The following is a 17,481-nucleotide window of genomic DNA, read 5'->3' on the forward strand; positions in this document are numbered from 1 at the left end:
TGTCAGCAAGCAGGCAGCATTTATTAAGGTTTACAGATTTCTTTCCACGGTGCCTTTCGTACAGTGTGGTTTAAAGCTTTACAAAAGAGCAGACAAATATATACACAATCAGTTTGCACATCTCTACTGACTCTTTCACTCTGGTGTCAAATGTTTGTTCCAAAATTAAGGCAAGATTCTGGCCTCTTGGCAAATTGTAAATTGTACTGTGTTTACACACAACGCAGCTCAAGAAAAATCATGCAGCATACATTAATTTAACACAAAAATATTGACTCAATCAGTGAAACTTTAAAATGACAGACAGCCACACTCTACATCAGCGTGTGAAATGCAATCTGCAAACTTGGCAATAAATGTTAGGTTTATTTAGAAATCAGTTTAAACAGTTTCATACGGTAAACCGGCAGTGCATACAGAGCTAGAAAGAAAAAAGCACTGGGGAAACTGCAGCGAACGGCACTAAGCACAGTGGTTAATGTAGACTCTTGGTTTTACAGTGTTTTACCTTTGCCTGTTGTCACTGTGACCCTTTTAAACGGATCCATTTCGTGTGATCTGTAGTCGTCAAACTGCACCGTCACAATTTGTGCATGAACACAGCAAACACTTTTATGGGGCAAACGAGAAAAATATTGAATTTAAGTCGATGATCTAATGTTATGACAAGGTACACGATTCTCGAAAGTGTTTTTATAAATGTGATTTCTTGTGACAAAGCTCTTTTAATATATTTTACTTGACCTACTATGCGCAAGTATGTATTTAAGACAAAATATATTCATAAGTACTTTAAACACATTTTTGCCTGGAATAAAGCTATCCCACACATCACTCTGGTCAAAAACATCAGCAATATTGCAAACTTATAGAAGGAATGTCAATGGGCCAAGATTTATGTATCACTAATGTAAGACTCATACACGTTTACTGCAATGCCTTGAACCCCAGAAATAAAATCACCTTCACACAAAACATATTTTCCGCTAGTGGAAGGTACCTCTTATGAAGACTTAGGAAGTATGGAAAACACCCACTGATATTTAGTATATTTTATCAAATTATTTTGCAGACTGACCTGATCCTGCAGATTATTCATCTTTAACTGCATTCGCTATTGAATATACTGATGAGCACGGCAAGATGGACCTAACAGCAAACTTGGCTTTGCGTGCAAGTGCCGTGCAACCGAATGCAGAGCAGAGCTGCAGCCAAACCGGCGCAAAGCAGTCTGACAGCACCTGCACGTTAACACGGATGATCTTGTGTTGATCGTGCACATCACACACACCGTAGCTGACTCTGTGTTTTTTAACATACAAAAACCATTGAAAAAAAAATAAAGTTAGGATTACTATGGGTTAGTCTTTGCTCTCAGCTGGAGCTATAAACTACAGGTCTCCTTGGTCCTTTGATTAAAAATACCGCATTTTCACAACTGGTTCTCTCAGATTGTTGCTCTGTTCACTCACGGTGTGAAATATGTAACTGCACTGTGTAAAAGGATGATCATCACACAGAAGGATGCTGGTGAGCTGCAGAACTTGCTCATGTTTTTGTCTTTTTTGTGTTGAAGCTGTATGACCAGCGAACATGTTTTAATCAAAGGTTGCAAAAGGACATCAAATGTCCTTTCTTTTTATGAACAGCAGACTCCGTGTGTTGTGATGTCACACACACCGACAGCCCCTTTCGCACATCCACCCAGTCCAGCGTCAAGCATCTTTGTTGGACACAGGGGACACTAGATGGCTTTGCTGCCGTTCCTGCCCTGCAGCTTGTAGCAGGTGAAGCTGGTCGTCTGCGCACTTATTGTCTTGACACCTTGACTCATGGTTGGAGAAGAAACAGGGGAGGAGGATGGCTGCAGTTGGCCATTTTGGCTCTGGGCTGAGCCGATGGGTTGGTACTTGAAGCTACGAGTGGTGCTGCTAGGGAGCCTGGGAGAGCCAGCAGGGAAGGGTTGTGTAAGACAAAGGGTGGAATGGTGAGTTTGAGCGGGGTTGTTGATAAAGGAGTTCAGGTTAGTGGCATCTGGGTTAGCAGCAGATGGAGAGCTGCTCTTTCCACTGCTAGGGTCAAAGGCAGGGATCTTAAAAGCAGGAAAAGCAGGGGAAGGCGCTTTAGCATCCCCGACAGCTTTCCCAGCGCTTCCGTTAGCCTGTGAATAGAGAGGCCGGGGAGAGGGAGCTTGTCAGAATGCCAAACTTCCACTTGAATATTAATATCTGTACATGGGGGCCGACAGCGTAAGGAGCTTAATAACTCGAAGTGAAGCGGAAAGGTATGTTAAAGGTCATTAAGCACAACTAGGACAGAGCGTGAAAGCTGGAGCAGTAGGCGGCGCAGTAGTTAGAGCTGCCACCTTTAGACCTGATGGACCCAGGTTTGAATCCCAACACCTCCTATAGCACCCTTGGCTTCGGAATTTACTCTGAATTGCTCAGGTTAAATTAGCCTGAGATGTAAGTAGGAAAATCATTGTAAGTAGTGTATCGCCTTGTAGAGAACTGTCAGCGAAATAAATAAGCTGCTTCCAAGAGGACAGCGACTGCAATGTGCCCCTTTCTTGCCTTCTCAAAACAGCAGGAAGCATCGGCTGCTCTTCAGGGCTTGAAAAGGTGCGTGTTACCTGCCGTTATTTTAATGGGAATGGAGTAAAACTGGGGAGGCGGTGATTTGAGGTACATTGTTGGTCACCCTTGTAATTGGATTTATTATTTTTGCATAAGAACTTACTTAAGGCAATGTCGAGTTTGGGAAATTGTACACATATTGCACCACTGTTGACAAGTAAGGGTCAAAAATCAAAAAGGTGGCAGCAGAAAGAACTGGGGAAAAGGGAGGAGAGCAGTAGATCAGTGGTAAATTGCGGTCCGTCAGTCCGACCGGCCTTCAGACAGCGACAGATGATCAAGGTCAACAGTAATTCAGTGGTACACCAGTCAAATTAGCGGTTCATCGGTGTGTTTACAAGCTTCTGCAAATGAACTTCATCATACAAATACACCAAAGAGCTTTTTCAAATGAACACAGTGCCATTTTTCTGCCATCTCTTTTTGTCCTGCCTGGAAGTCGAGTCCATAAACGGAACGATCTCTACAGTAAAACTACCTGCTGGAACTGCCTCTGGGGGTCCAGAAACTTCTGCTGTTTCACTGCTTTGTCTGCAGGGGCCGGCTGTGCTCTTGGTACGGTCGACGGAGACAGGCTTGCAGCAGAAGTGAGACTTGTGTTCTGCCATCCGTCATGCAGGAGGGAAAAGAGACAACAAAGTTAAGGGTTACACACCCGAAAAAAAAAAAAAAACCACATTGGATTTCACGATTTCTCACTAGTCAGACAGTGACATCAGAGGAGAGAACTTCATGCGGGAAAGCCCTTCAGCACAGTTTACGTACTAAGATCAGATGACACAGAGGCAAAAGCAAAGTCATTTCTAAAATTCTGTACAATTATTCCAACTCTGAGGTTGGTTTTAGCAGCAGTGAGGGAGTGAGTGAGGCAGGAGCAACGAAAACATGATGGTAAAAACGACAGCGACCCACAGAGCACCAGCACATGACTGCATGACTTGCAATCATAGAGAGTCAAAGGAGAGAATTCTGCTCTTCCCCTTCACCTGTGATCAAAGAGGAATAAAAAGCCTGTAAGATTTAAGAGCCCAAGCCACCAGCAAGGGACAGGAGCTGAAGGAGACACCTGATGGCTCTTGGTGGGAGAGTGGGGGATGACAGTTGGTCGAGGAGGAAGTTTTGGTTTGCGAAACTTCGGCTGTGGAGTCCTGATAGCTTTCCAAGTTGGAGAGGTGGCTTCATTCGGAGAAACGGGCGCCTCATCTACCATGTCTTTGACTATGGGCTCCATTAATGTAACCAGTGTGGTTTTGGGTTCTTCTGCAACCACCTCTTTTGTTGGCAAAGGACACATTATGCTTCCTGACGCCTCCAGCTGTTTGTTGGTCTGCTCAAGGCTTGCGCTTTTGCAGAACTCATCTGACCCGTGCTGGGAACCGGACAAGTTTGCCTGACATTCGGTGAATTTTGTAGTGGTGGAGTCGCTGGAAGACCTGTGGTAGCCAATTTCAAATCGCTTCGCTTCTTTAGCCATTTTCATAGTCCCGTCCGGCTCTTCCTCATCTTCATAAACTACAACCTGGAGTGTCTTTTTGCCTGTCTTCGTGCCTGTTCGGATAGCTTGACTTAGTGCTGTCAGTTTCTTCTTGGGAAACTTAAGCCTGAACTTCTTCTTAGGGTCCTGCTTCCCATGATCTACCCTTTCAGTAAGGGCAGATGAAGCTTCCTGTGTTACATTGTGATGATGTGTAACAGTGCTGGAGAGGCTGCAGTAATTCTGGGTGTTTCCTCCAAGAATTGCCTTACCTCCATCTTTTGGGCAAATTACCTGGATTCCATCTCTCTCCGAGTCATTCTCCTCTGGCACTTCCTCTATCCTTTTGTCCACCAGCCTTTGGTCCGGTTGCTCCTCCTCCCCTTCAAATATGGTAGAGAGCCGCTTGTAGGCAGACCGGATATCCATTGGCTCGTCCAAGATGATGATGACTGGTTTCTTGCCAAGCCCACTCTTCTCCTGAGTGGTCATATCTTGGGCTTCGCTCACTTTGACAGTCTGTATGTTTCCTCCTTCAGTACTCATGATTTCCTCATACTCACCAAAGGACAGGGCCTGGACCTCTGTGTCAGTTATTTTAAAGGCGATGTTGTCAGAAGTGGATGTTGCTTCCTCACAGGGGAGGGCAGGGCTCACGACAGCCTCCTGGGCAAACTTCACCCGAGCTCTGGATGACCTCAGAACTGCCACCTGACAGTTGTCTTTACTCAAGGCTTCTGGAAGTAAGTCCAGGTTTCCAGTGGACTCTTGACTCCTCAGAGTTGGACTTTTGGTCCCCTCTTGGGTCATCACTCCCCCACTCCAAGGATTCTGGATGGGAGTGAGAGTTGACCGTTCCTGCTCTCTGCCTCTTTTTTCGACAGGTGTATCATCTTCTGACTGGACCGTTGAGGTGGGGCTGCCTGTTTTCAGGTCTTCCTGGATCCTGGTGTTTTCAGGCAGAGAATCTGCATGCGTTTTCCTATATGTACGCTGAGCCCTGGGGAGACGAGACTGCCCTACTACCCACGGACATCCTGATGCAGCTGGACTGTTGCCTGTGGGTCTCTGTTGGATTCCTGGAGCACTTCCACAAACATTCACACTGTGAACCTGCACAGAGGTGGCTGCTGCTCCTTCTTTGCGTTTCATTGGGTCGTCTTTTCCTGGTGACAGTTGCTCCTTGGAAACTTTATCTGTGTCATAATATAGGACCTGCAGAAATGGGGGAGAGAACTTTCTCGTCTCAATGACATGTTCAGTAAGTTCACATGGAGGAACAGGTGAAACATGCTTGATGACCTACCCTTGGGCTTGCAATGGTGTTGCTTCCATTGTCTTTCATTTCCAGGTGTTTCCCTTTGACCTGGAGACCTTTGTTCTGCTATAACAGTTTGGGGACATCATTACTGCAAAAGCCCCTTATAAGGAAGACCAAGTCAGAATACATTGACTTATCAAATTATGAACACATTTGGAGCTGAAAGTATATAATTAATTTTGTTCATAAATCCAAAGTAGTTTACTAATCAGGATTAATCAAAGGTTAGTAATAGACATAACTCAATTTATTCTGTCAAAAAGTTCAGAGAAAATCTCATATATGGCTATAATTTAAATTTTAAAAGATATGCTATTATTAAATTATCTTAATGAACCACTTATTCATTGAACAATCACTCCACCACTGAAACAGTGACTGACGTGCCTTTTTTAGATGGCCTTAATAATTTAATGTGACAAAATGTGAAACAAAATAAACTTGATAATAAAATATTTACTGTTTGCAAGGTTTTGTCAACTAAGATCTGCGAATTAGTGACTGTGACCACTATACCAGCTCAGATTTTTAAATTGTTTTTAATTAAAATTAGTTTCACAAAGGACGATCTTAATGTACAGGTTTCTAACAGCACATCAATCCAGGCACAAATTACTGCAGTCAAGCAAGAAGTTGGAAAGGAGGAAAGCTCCTGCCCACTCCCACACCTCTCCAAGGTAGGATCCTAACCCTTTCCTAGCCCATGCAGTCCCTTGATACAAAGCTGATGTAAAATAAAATACGGCAAATGGAAAAGAGAACAGGAACAGAGAGACAGACAAGAATATGGGCAGAGTGTTCGGCTTCTTGAACGGCAGCAGCTGCAGCAGCTTCAGCAGAGCCCATTTGTGGTGTCTTCGCATGTCAAAATTCAAAGTACATAACAGCCTGTTCCAATTAACACTTGCAAACACACCACTGGCCCTGGGAGAAATTCTAAATTCTTCCAACAGCTCTATAGGAATTGTTTTTTTTTAAATGGGGCAGCATGGAGGCACAGCGAGTAGAGCTGCTGTCTCACAGCGCCTGGGTGGTGTGAGAGGATGTGGGTTTGATCCCTACTCAGTCTGTGTGGAGTTTGCATGTTCTCCCCGTATCTGCGTGGGTTTCCTCGGAGTGCTCTGATTTCCTCCCAAAGATGTGCTGTTCAGGTTCCCCATAGTGTGTGAGTGACAGAGAGAGTGTGTTCCACTGATGTATGGATGAGTGACCCAGTGTAAGTAGTGTATCTAGCAGTGTAAGTCACTGCGGTGAATAAGGTGTGTGGGCTGATAACACTACATAGAGTTCATTGGAAGTTGCTTTGGAGAAAAAGTGATAAATAAATGTAAAATGTTCACAGATCACACTTGGATTCTCCCTCCCAGTACCCTTGTTCTTTATATTTTATTTGCACAGCACTGGCATTTGAAATGTGGAGATTTATGCAGACTAAATCCCCAGACTGAGAAACCCTTCTTTAGTTAGCTCAGCCATCCACATTTATGCTACCTGCACGTAAGACACAAAACACATCTGCTTTGCATCCTGATTTTATTAATTTTTCATTATTAAGAAGTTCAGGGTGTGAGTCTGAAAGGAGATAAAGGGTTAGAGATTAGGACACGTGCAACTTTGATTTGAGCTCTGGTTTCAGTGTTAGAGGGCAGGGGAGTGAGTGGCATGCTGGGATTGCTCACACATCAAACCAGGGTTGTTAAGTGTTAGGACAAACAGAAGGCTCCAGTAGAGCTGCACAGGCCAGGGATGATGCCCATGCTGGCTCTGTTACCTCGTCCTCCCCAGGCCACAGCTCCCCCAGTGGGGATTCAACCAAAAACCTGGGCTCTACATCTTGAATCGTGCACTTCTGGAACACCTGCGGGACCAAGGCTGAGCTGAGCGTTCGAGCGACACCATGGCTTCCGCCAACTTTCATGGGCGTGGAGTCGTACCACCGCTGACGACTGCAGCATCAGTAAATATTATTCCGCTGTAGGGCACTGCAGGTTGGTGACCGAGTTTCAGAATTCAAACTTTGTCACAACGAAAAATGTGAATTGTAGGATATAGACTATGGAGGTAGGAGAACAGGTTCACATTTGCATCTGTGCTGCTTTCTGAGGGGTCTCAAGGTATCCAGTGTTAGTAAACCCACAGAAATCCCAATCAGAAGAGGAGGCTGAAAGCCCATCACAGTGAGAAGCAGAACCTGTGTACATGAGTGTGCGTGCGTGTTCCCACGCACCTGCAGCTCGGCCATGATCCTGTCACCCTCGTCATCCTCGTCTTCGTCCTCCGGGATAGCAGATGCTGCAATGGGTGGTGGAGTCACCGGTTTTGGGGGAGTCTTGCTGCATTTGGATTGCAGCACAAGAACAGCCTCTCCTTCCTCCTGAAGAGGAGTGTCACACACACACAAACACAGAGATACACAAGTGCAACTCACAAAGCGGAGCTGATTCTATTTGAAAAGGGCAACAAATGCGAGGAACAACTGTGGTTTCCGTCTTGGGTTTTAAGTCCGCAACCTTGCGGTGACAAGACCAGATCTGTAATTACGAGTGCTGTCGTTATTATTGCTATTCTTATTCTGTCCATCTTGCCTCGCTACACACCTCCAGCAGAGGGCACCAACCTGAGGTGCGACGAGGTCCTTCCTCGTTTTGTAGATGACCTCCCCTGACCTCCCTGTGGTCAGACCTGATCCTGGGGGATGAGTTCGCCGTGGTGGAGGAGGGGGTGGTGATTTATTACCCTGTTCTTGGCACCCATTTTCCAGACTGGGTTGTGTGGGTGTCTCTGTCAAACCCTCTGTTGGTGTATCAGTAATCGACTTAGCATGGTCTTCGGTGGCAGGTTTGAGAGGTGGAGTTTCCTCTGTAACATGACAGCACACACACGGGCACAAGCTCACGCAAACACTTGGGCCAGGACACAATAGCATATGAACGTGGAAAGTCAACGCAACATGTGCTCCATCATCAACCTTAGAGGGAGAGCAACACACCTGGGGGCGGGGCCACAGATGGGGGTGTGTTAGCTGCCTCCACAGGGGGTGTGGCTTGTGCCTCTGCCTTCTGGTCTGTGACCTCTAGGCTTGGAACGGACATCATCAAGCTGTCTTGTGCCTCCTGTAGCAGTTTGTCAAACTCGGTCCTGGTATAGCGGCTCAGGTTCTGCTGCTGCTCCTCCCACTCCAACTGGGCTGCCTGGGGGGTGGAATTCCTTATTAACTGCTGGAGTGTAGGGGGGGCAGAAGCGCACCTGCACAAGTGTACAGCGGTGCCCTCAAGGGACTCACTGCTATGGATGCTGCTCTTTGCTCAGCCTTGCTCCTGCTCCTGACAAACTGTCCCTGCGCGATCGAGCCGTTGCTGTCCGCGGCACTGTGCTTTCGCAGGGAGGGGCTGCTCTTTGTGCTCCGCGGGGGGTCCTGGCTGTGGCAAGAGAGGTCGGCAGAGTGCTGGGACCTCTGGACGTGGACCGGAGAGCTGCAGGTGCGGTGGACCACCACGGGACTCGTGGAAACGACCTCGGAACGAAAGGGGGAGCTGCAGGGTTCGGGGGGGGAAGCGGGGGCTTCCGGAAGGACCAGAGGTGGAGGAGGGGAAGCGCAGGCCGTGACAGGGGGAGTCTCCTTGGATATGATCGGCTCCGAAGCAATAGCCGTGGTCACGCGATCCATTGGGGCCACTTTGTCTCCACTGAGCTTTGAATATTGAAGTGCGTTTTCTGTAGTATACCTGTAGCGCACGCACACACACACACACACACACACACACACACACAATTGATCAGCTGAGGAAGGGGATGTGTCTCTAAGGCTACATAAGCTACTAACTCTGATTTACCCATTTATACAGCAGAGTAATTTTTACTGTACTAGTTCAGGGTAAGTGCCTCGATCAAAGGTACTATGCAGGAGAAGGTGGGAGTCAAACCTTAGTCCTTCTAGCAGAAGTGGGCAGCTCTAACCACTACACCACCCGCTGCCCCTATAAGGCAGTGACACACATGACACACATCATGGAGACCCACGTCTTCAGGGTGCCGAGCCTCTCTGTCAGGATCTTCACCCTCTTCATCATGCTCTCCAGCTTGTGCGGCTCCTCCTTGAGGAAGCGCACGGCTTCCACCTCGACCCGCAGCACCGCTCGCATCTTGGCCTGCAGCGCCGGGAAGCCGGCTGACAGGAAGAAAGTGCTGGGTTACGCCGGGCAAGTCCTTAACCGCGCCGGCCTGTGAAACTTCACTGTGGTGCTGCTCACTTCTCAATGTGGCCAGGGCCTCCCCAATGCTCCTCAGATGCACCGCACAGTCCTCCACCTCCTGGAGCGTTACGGGCCGCGGCACGGCGCCATTCTCGCAGCTCTCCTTCAGGTCCTCCACTGAGCGCTCCAGCTCGCTGTGTCAATGTTAGAAGCACAGAAAGATCCCGAAGACTGAAACATGACCTCCACGCGGACCTGAGCTCCACAGCAGAAATGACACCCTTTAACCAGCAGGGGGCTCCCTTCTCCAGAGGTCCACTTTGAAAAGTCAGTACTCAAATAATAACACATAAGCAAGAAAACATTGAGTCAGAGTCATCCAACACCGGGAGCTGTGTGTCTAAAGCCCTTCATAGACACACTCATAGTCAGTTACCTCCCTCGTTTCATCCCCTTCACCAGCCTGTCTAACAGTGACCTTCAAGCCCTCGCCTACATTCTCTCCCAGGACCCTCACCCCAGCTGCAGCAGAATCCCCTCCTCCACACCCAGGTACTCGTGTCTCTCTTCCTCCACCAGTGTCCTCTGCCTCTGGACGGGGTCGTCCGAGCGCCAGGCTGTCTGCGCCGCCTTGTGGCCGATCTCCTGGTCCATGCGCTGCAGCATCTGCTTCAGGGACTCCTGATTCTGCAGCTGTAGTTCACATACACAAGCACACACACACACACACGCACACGGCATTTACATCTGCCCGAAGCCGTGCGGTGACATATTAAACATGAGTGTAGAGCTCTCTTTAGTTCTGTGCCCAAGTGCAGATACCACTGTCTACTGAAGACGCATTCTGAGGGGAAAGGATGGCCACAAGAGGGGGCGGCGGTTAAGGAAAGCAACATGAAGGTTGCAGGTTCAAGTTCTAGGGAGGCAGATAATGTACTTAAATCGTACTCAGACAGCCCAACTCAATACGTTCCATATTTTATGGATTCATAAAGGAACGTACATGACTCTCTTCGGATACGTTCCCTTTAAAAAGTGTCTGTCAGTCAAATGAAAATGTAATAAAAGTGTCCTGAGCTGAAAAAATAATAAATAATAAAAATGTCCCGGGGTTTCACTTGAGCGGAGACGAGAGCGACTCGGCCACCTGAAGCTGCCTCAAGTCCTGAAGCTGCCGCCGCAGGTCTGAGACGCTCCTGCTGAAGCTGAGCAGGCTGCAGCGGAGGGAGGCGGGGCCAGTTACGGGGTCAGGTGAGCCTCCTGCAGAGGTGGGGCGAACATCGACAGGGAGCGTCAGGCAGCAGGCTGTGACAAGAGTGACCGCAAGCTGCATTCTGTACAACTCGTTTTTTGGCACACCTGAATTCCGAAAGGTATAATCTTTTTACAATTTATTTGCTTTTAACTAGTTTCTTCACTTAACCACTAATAACATTTCTGCCTCTAGTGAGCATAACCTGCGTTTACCCTCCAAACCGCTAGCTGGAGGTAAAAAAATCCTGACAGAATCAGAGTGTGGGGTCACCTTGATTCAACTCACTTCCACAGTGTTTACAACTCATGCCTGGTGTTCCAGGGTGTCAATGATCACAATACAATGAGGAACATTGTTTATGGGATGAATCGGTCAACGATCGGAATTTATTTATAAATGTATTTTCAATCATTCTAAAAGGATTTTAATTTTAATGTAGTTAAAAGCTGAATTAAAATGTAGTTCAAGGAATTTGTAATTCATTGCAGCTGCATCTGAGATATAAAATTTTTTTCAGACCAGTGAATAAATCATGGGATGCCTCTTCTTAACCTTTAATTGATCGGATCGTAGTGTTAAAGTGACTTTTGACTTGCGAACAAAATAAATTGCAAACAAGCTTCCAGACTCACTTGTGTTGGTAAGTTGAGTTGAGTGGTTTGTAAGTTTGTAATTTATTATTGACAGTGATGGGGGGGGCAGAGAGGGCTTCTTTTCACAGCGAGAAACTGCCCTGCCCCAGCGTCGAGGTGTGTAAGTCACCCGCCAGGGATCGGGCGGTGGCTTTGCCCGCCCCCCATGTCATGCCAAGACTACAATCACCTTTATATTAAGAGCAGAAAATCCCACGTGTGATCGCATTACGCAAGTTGGGACACAGCTTCACGATCTTTTTAAGGACTGCCTCGTTTGTGGTGTTTGCATGTCTTCGTTCAGAGAGATTCTGAGAGACCACATTCGCCACAGCCTCTCTAGGGGAGGGGGGGTGGGGACCAGTGGATCACGGCCATCCACACCTCGAGCGAAGCTCTCCACACCTCTCTTAGTTCCATTTTCTCAGCGGACACAGGAAATGGGCCACGGAGACAACGGTCGTCTGGGACAGACTCACCTGCGCTGTCCACGCTGGGCGTAGGAGAGGCCACTGGCGGCGACTTCTCGCTGGAGAATAGAGAGAGAACATGTTTACAGTTACACCGAGACATCATCAACGACCGTGTTCTGGTTTAAGACAGAAGCACACGGCTGCAGACACGTCGGTGCGAGGTAGCGGGAGGCAGGCCTAAACACACCCCGTGCGCTTGAGTGCGTGGCGTGTCGGAACGGGTTTGGACAGACTGCTTGGCGCAGGCCGGGCAACTTCTCTGAAGGCTTTTAGTTCAAAGCTCATGCGAGACCTAAGGGAGATGCACGCTGGATCCTCGGGACGAGCCACACGTGACTCGCCACCCCTCATCTCCACAGATCACAACAGTTTTACTGCTATCATTTCTTCCCCATCGTTCCTTGCTGCAGTTCACCTGTTGGTTGCCTTGGCAGTCTTAGCGTTGGGTCCCATGAACAGCGCGTGCTGTACAAGGCCTGTCAGGCTGGCTATCTGCTTCTCCATGGCTTTCATCCGCTCCCTGTGTGTGTGTGAGAGAGAGAGAGAGAGAGAGAGAACACAGAGAGGTCATTGACCGTTATTATAATCCAACATCAGATGCGCTTAGGTTTTATATTTCTACCACACACGTGGATCACAACCCAGTTCAGCAGATTCTTAAATTCTTCTCAAGTTGTCCAAACAGACCTCATATTTCAGATAAAAATGTATGGGCAACAGGGGGCCTATTGGTTAGAGCTACCACCTTCAAGTTATAGGTTCTGTGTATTTATCCTTACCTAAGTGCCGGATCGGGTTTAACACCTGAGTATGTTAGTGTTGGTCTGCATGCTGCTCCACCCTGACCTACCTGGTCTGAGGGTCCGAGAACTCAGAGGTTACACCACTCTGGATCTTTGCTCCTGTGGTCACCCTCTCTAGAGCCCCCGACTGGTGGGTCTTGTGGGGGGATGATGGCGGCGTCCTGGTGCCCAAGGTGGGCAGCTGACTGTCCCCATGCCTCCTAGACTTCTGCCTATACAGGCTGGGGTGCTCGGCAGGGTCTGCCGCAGGGGGTGGAGCAGAGCATAGGTTGCTGCTGGGGAGCCGGTGGTCGACCACATCAGCGAGGGGGCTCAGCATAGCCGGGGAGTCCTCATCAGGCTTCACATCCCGCCGCTCCAAGATGGCGCTGGCGCCAGGTGAGACTGGGGTGCATGAGGGGAGCCGGTCCCTTTGGATGGTACTGGTACTGGTACTGCCACAAGACCCGCGGGGTCCAAAGGGGATGCGGGAGGAAGAGTTGGGGGGGGAGAGCGCACGTGCCACTGGGGGTGAGATCAGGGGTTGCCCCTCCCGTCCTGTCTGCTGTACCTGCCGTGGGGAGAGAGTTGAACCTTCGTCAGAAATGACCCTGAGGAGGGGAAAAAGTCAGAAGACTTATCAGCATCCCACATGGAATGGCCTCACCTGCACCTCTGAGCTGCTCTCATCAAAGTGTGGGGAATTTAACTCCACCCTGTCAAATGGGGTGGAGCATCACTGGCAACAGGGGCAGGGTTTGATCAGTAGAGGTAGGACTTGTCTGATTGCTCACTACTTCATATTCTTCAGTCATGGTGTTTAATCACTCACCCTGATGTTCATGTCTTGCCCCTACTCACCCTGCCATTTCGGTCCTGCCCCACCCACCCTGCCGTTCAAGTGCGGCCCCCCCGCCCCTCACCCTGAGATCCCCGTTGCTGGAGTGGGTTTTGCGGCTGAAGGCTTGGGTGGGGTCCCGGTGGTACACCTTTAGACAGGTCTGGTCTGCAATTGCCCTGAAATTGAAAATTCACTAAAATGGCCTGTAGAAACGCACTTTCATGGAGTCTCTCATAACTGTGAAAATTGTGTCTAAAAATATCTGACTTGCAACATCATCTATCTCTTTTATTTAGATGTTGCATTTGGAAATACAGTAAAGTCACTGGGAAATATAAGGAATATTTAATATTTTTCAAGTCTGCAAATTAAATCTAGAACTATAGTTGTATTTATACATATTTTATTGGTCTACCATTTCCCAGTGTTGTTGACATTCAGAAAACAATGCTTTTTTCATCTTTGAAGTACATCCTCCATGCTGATTGGAGAAACACTGTATCAGTCTGGTTGCACGGCCAATCAGACGGTAGAAGAGGCGGGAACCCCTGCAGAAAGCCGTCCTACCTGATGTCCATGAGCTCGTAGTACATGTTCCTGGCATCATCCCTGATGTACACAGCGACTGTGGGCAACTCCAGCATCTTCATGGAGAGGTGCTGTGGGAAGGCACTAACGAACAGAGCCAGGATCGTGTCCAAGCTGGTGATCTCGTTGGGCATGTGGATTTGTTTGGTCTCGTCCCCATACTGAAGGTACAGCACACCTTTCACACACGCAGACACACACACACACCACCACATCAACACGTGTGTTGTTCATGACATTGCTTTCAGAAGAAACTGTGGTTAGTTCTTTAGAGATCTGCTGCAAAAAGATTCCAGATCTATTAGTATAGCTAGTATATTAACTGAGTGAAATTAACACACACACACACACACATTTTCAGAACCGCTTGTCCCATACGGGGTCGCGGGGGAACCAGAGCCTACCCGGCAACACAGGGCGTAAGGCCGGAGGGGGAGGGGACACACCCAGGACGGGACGCCAGCCCACTGCAAGGCACCCCAAGCGGGACTCGAACCCCAGACCCACCGGAGAGCAGGACTGTGGTCCAACCCACTGCGCCACCGCGCCCCCTAGTGAAATTAACATTAAAACTTATTTCACACGCACTGTCTGAAACCGCTTGTCCTGAGTGGGGTTGCGGCAAACCGGAGCCTAACCCAGCAACACAGGGAGCAAGGCTGGAGGATGAGGGGACACACCCAGGGTGGGACGCCAGCCCACTGCAAGGCACCCCAAGCAGGACTCGAACCCCAGAGCCACCAGCGAGCGGGACCCAGCCAAACCTGCTTCGCCACTGTGCCCCTAAACTAATTTCAAATGACTGAAAATAAAAATACATAATTTCCACTAAATCTGAATCAATGCTGACACCAGCTGTAAACACCATGGAAGTGAGTTGAATTAAGGCGGTCCCACATTCTGTTCTGTTTTGATGCTCTTAACTGCCATCTGTTGCCTCAGAAGGTAAACACAGGTCACTCACACTTTTCTTTAAAAATACATAAGCAAAGGTTATTAAAACTAAATAAATGAACCCAAAAATATTAGTACTTTTGAAAACACAATTCTATCAACACTAAGATGAGGAGCACTGTGCTCAAAGAGAAAAACTCTTAGTGCTGTTATTTAACTTAGATTTCATAAAATGCGTCGTTTTCAGAGGAGGAGAAGAGCGTCCAGAGGTTTGTGTTTTAACATGCCGTTTGTCCCTTCCCAGGTCTCTGGTCTCTGGTCTCAATGACTCTCTACTGCGACATGATCAAAAGGCTCACGAGTGTCTGGAGAAAAATGACAGCTGAGCCAGCAAGCGGCCGGTGCTCCCAAGCGCCCAGAAGAACGAAACCCGGCATTTGGGAGAACGCACTCCGAAGTCTAACTACAGGCCCCACGTTTGGAGAAAACTACTGCCACGTTTGACAGGGACCTCCGGAGCAGGTGGCCTTTCATGATGCAACAAACGACATCTCGCTTAAAAAGAACAGTGAACCAACGCTCAAGGACTAAGATAAATATGAACCAGTCTTCTATGACTATTAAAAGCCAGTTATGACTTTGCTTTTTGTTTTTCTCTTTAACTATTAAACAAGAGGGGGGTGCAGTGGCACAACGGGTTTGGCCGGGTCCTGCTCTCCGCTGGGTCTGGGGTTCGAGTCCCGCTTGGAGCGCCCTGTGAAGGACTGGTGTCCCATCCTGGATGTGTCCCCTCCCCCTCCAGCCTTGCGCCCTGTGTTGCCGGGTTAGGCTCCGGCTCGCCGCGACCCTGCTTGGGACAAGCGGTTTCAGACAATGTGTGCGTGTATCAAAAATGAAAAGAAACTAAGAATATTTACATAAATGTGATGCATCTGAAGGCAGTTCGAACAAACTGACATGAAGGTGGGATGTATGAAAAGACTAGAAGTACTTCTGGAAATCTTTAGACCCTTCAGTTTGACACCACTGACTAACATTTGGCAGGGAGGCAACCTGGGAGACCAGGAGAGATGCCAAGCTGCTGGTGATTAAGTAACAGAGAGAAGGACTCACAGGTGGTTGTGGGGTCAGACATGGCACCTGCAGTTTCCATGCTGGGGGGTGTGTGTGTGTTTCTGTATGCGTATCACCAACCATACCTAGAGAGCGGTCCCTGGTCTGGTTGGTGGAGCGCACTACTGGCAGACTGGCTCGGGTACGGCTGCCCCGAGTGAAGGCCGGCAGACCTGGGGGGACCTCCCCTTCCGACATGGCATCCAGTGAATCCAGCGAGGCTGCGGAGATGTGGTCCACCTGGTCTCCAGCTGGAGGCTGGCAGTTCCTGCTCTGGGGGTCACAATGATGGTGGGGGGAGATGGATACAAATCATCAGATTATCAGAAAGACAAATAGTAAAATAAGTGAGGACTTTGGCACAGAGACATGATGAGGACCTCAAGGGGGCACCACTGAGGAGCAGTTGTCAAAACTGGTGTGAGATAACGAAAAGCGGAACAGATTGACAGAACCAGGTAATAATGAAGAGAAAACAGTCAAGTCAAAACCCCCTTGGCACCAATTAATATTTATATATTGTCTGACTTCTTTATCTGAGGTGATTTACTGTTTGATAATTTTGCTACTACTACTACTACTAATTATTATTATGTCACTGCTCCTATTTATTGTACCATTTATTATGTATTTTATTATTTTTCTTTTGTATTTCACCATAATTTATATTCTGTATGTTCCATCACACTCGAGGTGCTGAAATTGAATTTCATTATACTTGTATAAAGACACACACACACACACACACACACACACACACACACACACACACACACACACACACACATTTTCAGAACCGCTCATCCCAGACGGGGTCGCGGGGAACCGGAGCCTACCCGGCAACACAGGGTGTATGGCCAGAGGGGGAGGGGACACACCCAGGACGGGACGCCAGTCCATCACAAGGCACCCCAAGCGGGACTCGAACCCCAGACCCACCGGAGAGCAGGACCCAGTCCAACCCGCTGCGCCACCGCGCCCCCCTTGTATAAAGACAATAAAGGTTAATTGAATTGAATGTTAAATTTTCCAGTTATTTCCTCAATTACACAGCTAGGTACTTCTTCTGCATCAGTTCAGGGTAAAAAAACTTGAACAAAGGTATTGATTTCCACTACAGAAAGAATGTGCTTCAAATTTGGATCCCTGAAATGCAAGTTGGGTTTGGCCTGTGCCTGCGCTCTAGTGGATCTGGGGTTCGAGTCCTGCTTAGGGTGCCTTGTGATGGACTGGAGTCCCGTCCTGGGTGTGTCCCTTCCCTCACCGGTCTTATGTCCTA

The 17,481-nt window shown here is 48.3% G+C and overlaps 1 protein-coding gene across 9 annotated transcripts in view; it reads right to left on the reverse strand.

The window, feature by feature from the left end:
* Nucleotides 1–17,481, reverse strand: part of LOC108937571 (sickle tail protein) — a 37,475-nt gene continuing 19,994 nt past the window's right edge. For 2 of the 9 annotated variants that reach the window (XM_018757587.2, XM_029253601.1), the window contains 19 exons: nucleotides 16,289–16,475; nucleotides 14,175–14,373; nucleotides 13,690–13,783; nucleotides 12,835–13,337; nucleotides 12,400–12,504; nucleotides 11,991–12,040; nucleotides 10,772–10,884; nucleotides 10,142–10,317; nucleotides 9,682–9,818; nucleotides 9,452–9,599; nucleotides 8,715–9,156; nucleotides 8,421–8,622; nucleotides 8,049–8,290; nucleotides 7,659–7,805; nucleotides 7,203–7,289; nucleotides 5,417–5,494; nucleotides 3,703–5,325; nucleotides 3,115–3,237; nucleotides 1–2,161 (listed from right to left, as the gene is read on the reverse strand). In XM_018757587.2, coding sequence (XP_018613103.2) covers nucleotides 1,745–2,161; nucleotides 3,115–3,237; nucleotides 3,703–5,325; nucleotides 5,417–5,494; nucleotides 7,203–7,289; nucleotides 7,659–7,805; nucleotides 8,049–8,290; nucleotides 8,421–8,622; nucleotides 8,715–9,156; nucleotides 9,452–9,599; nucleotides 9,682–9,818; nucleotides 10,142–10,317; nucleotides 10,772–10,884; nucleotides 11,991–12,040; nucleotides 12,400–12,504; nucleotides 12,835–13,337; nucleotides 13,690–13,783; nucleotides 14,175–14,373; nucleotides 16,289–16,475 — 5,073 coding nt within the window. In that variant the 3' untranslated portion in view covers nucleotides 1–1,744. The remainder of the gene's footprint in view (nucleotides 2,162–3,114; nucleotides 3,238–3,702; nucleotides 5,326–5,416; nucleotides 5,495–7,202; nucleotides 7,290–7,658; nucleotides 7,806–8,048; nucleotides 8,291–8,420; nucleotides 8,623–8,714; nucleotides 9,157–9,451; nucleotides 9,600–9,681; nucleotides 9,819–10,141; nucleotides 10,318–10,771; nucleotides 10,885–11,990; nucleotides 12,041–12,399; nucleotides 12,505–12,834; nucleotides 13,338–13,689; nucleotides 13,784–14,174; nucleotides 14,374–16,288; nucleotides 16,476–17,481) is intronic. The other 7 variants (XM_029253597.1, XM_029253602.1, XM_029253600.1 and 4 more) reach the window with 7 other exon arrangements.

Source organism: Scleropages formosus, chromosome 7 (genome assembly GCF_900964775.1).
Source record: "Scleropages formosus chromosome 7, fSclFor1.1, whole genome shotgun sequence".
Lineage (NCBI taxonomy): Eukaryota > Metazoa > Chordata > Actinopteri > Osteoglossiformes > Osteoglossidae > Scleropages > Scleropages formosus.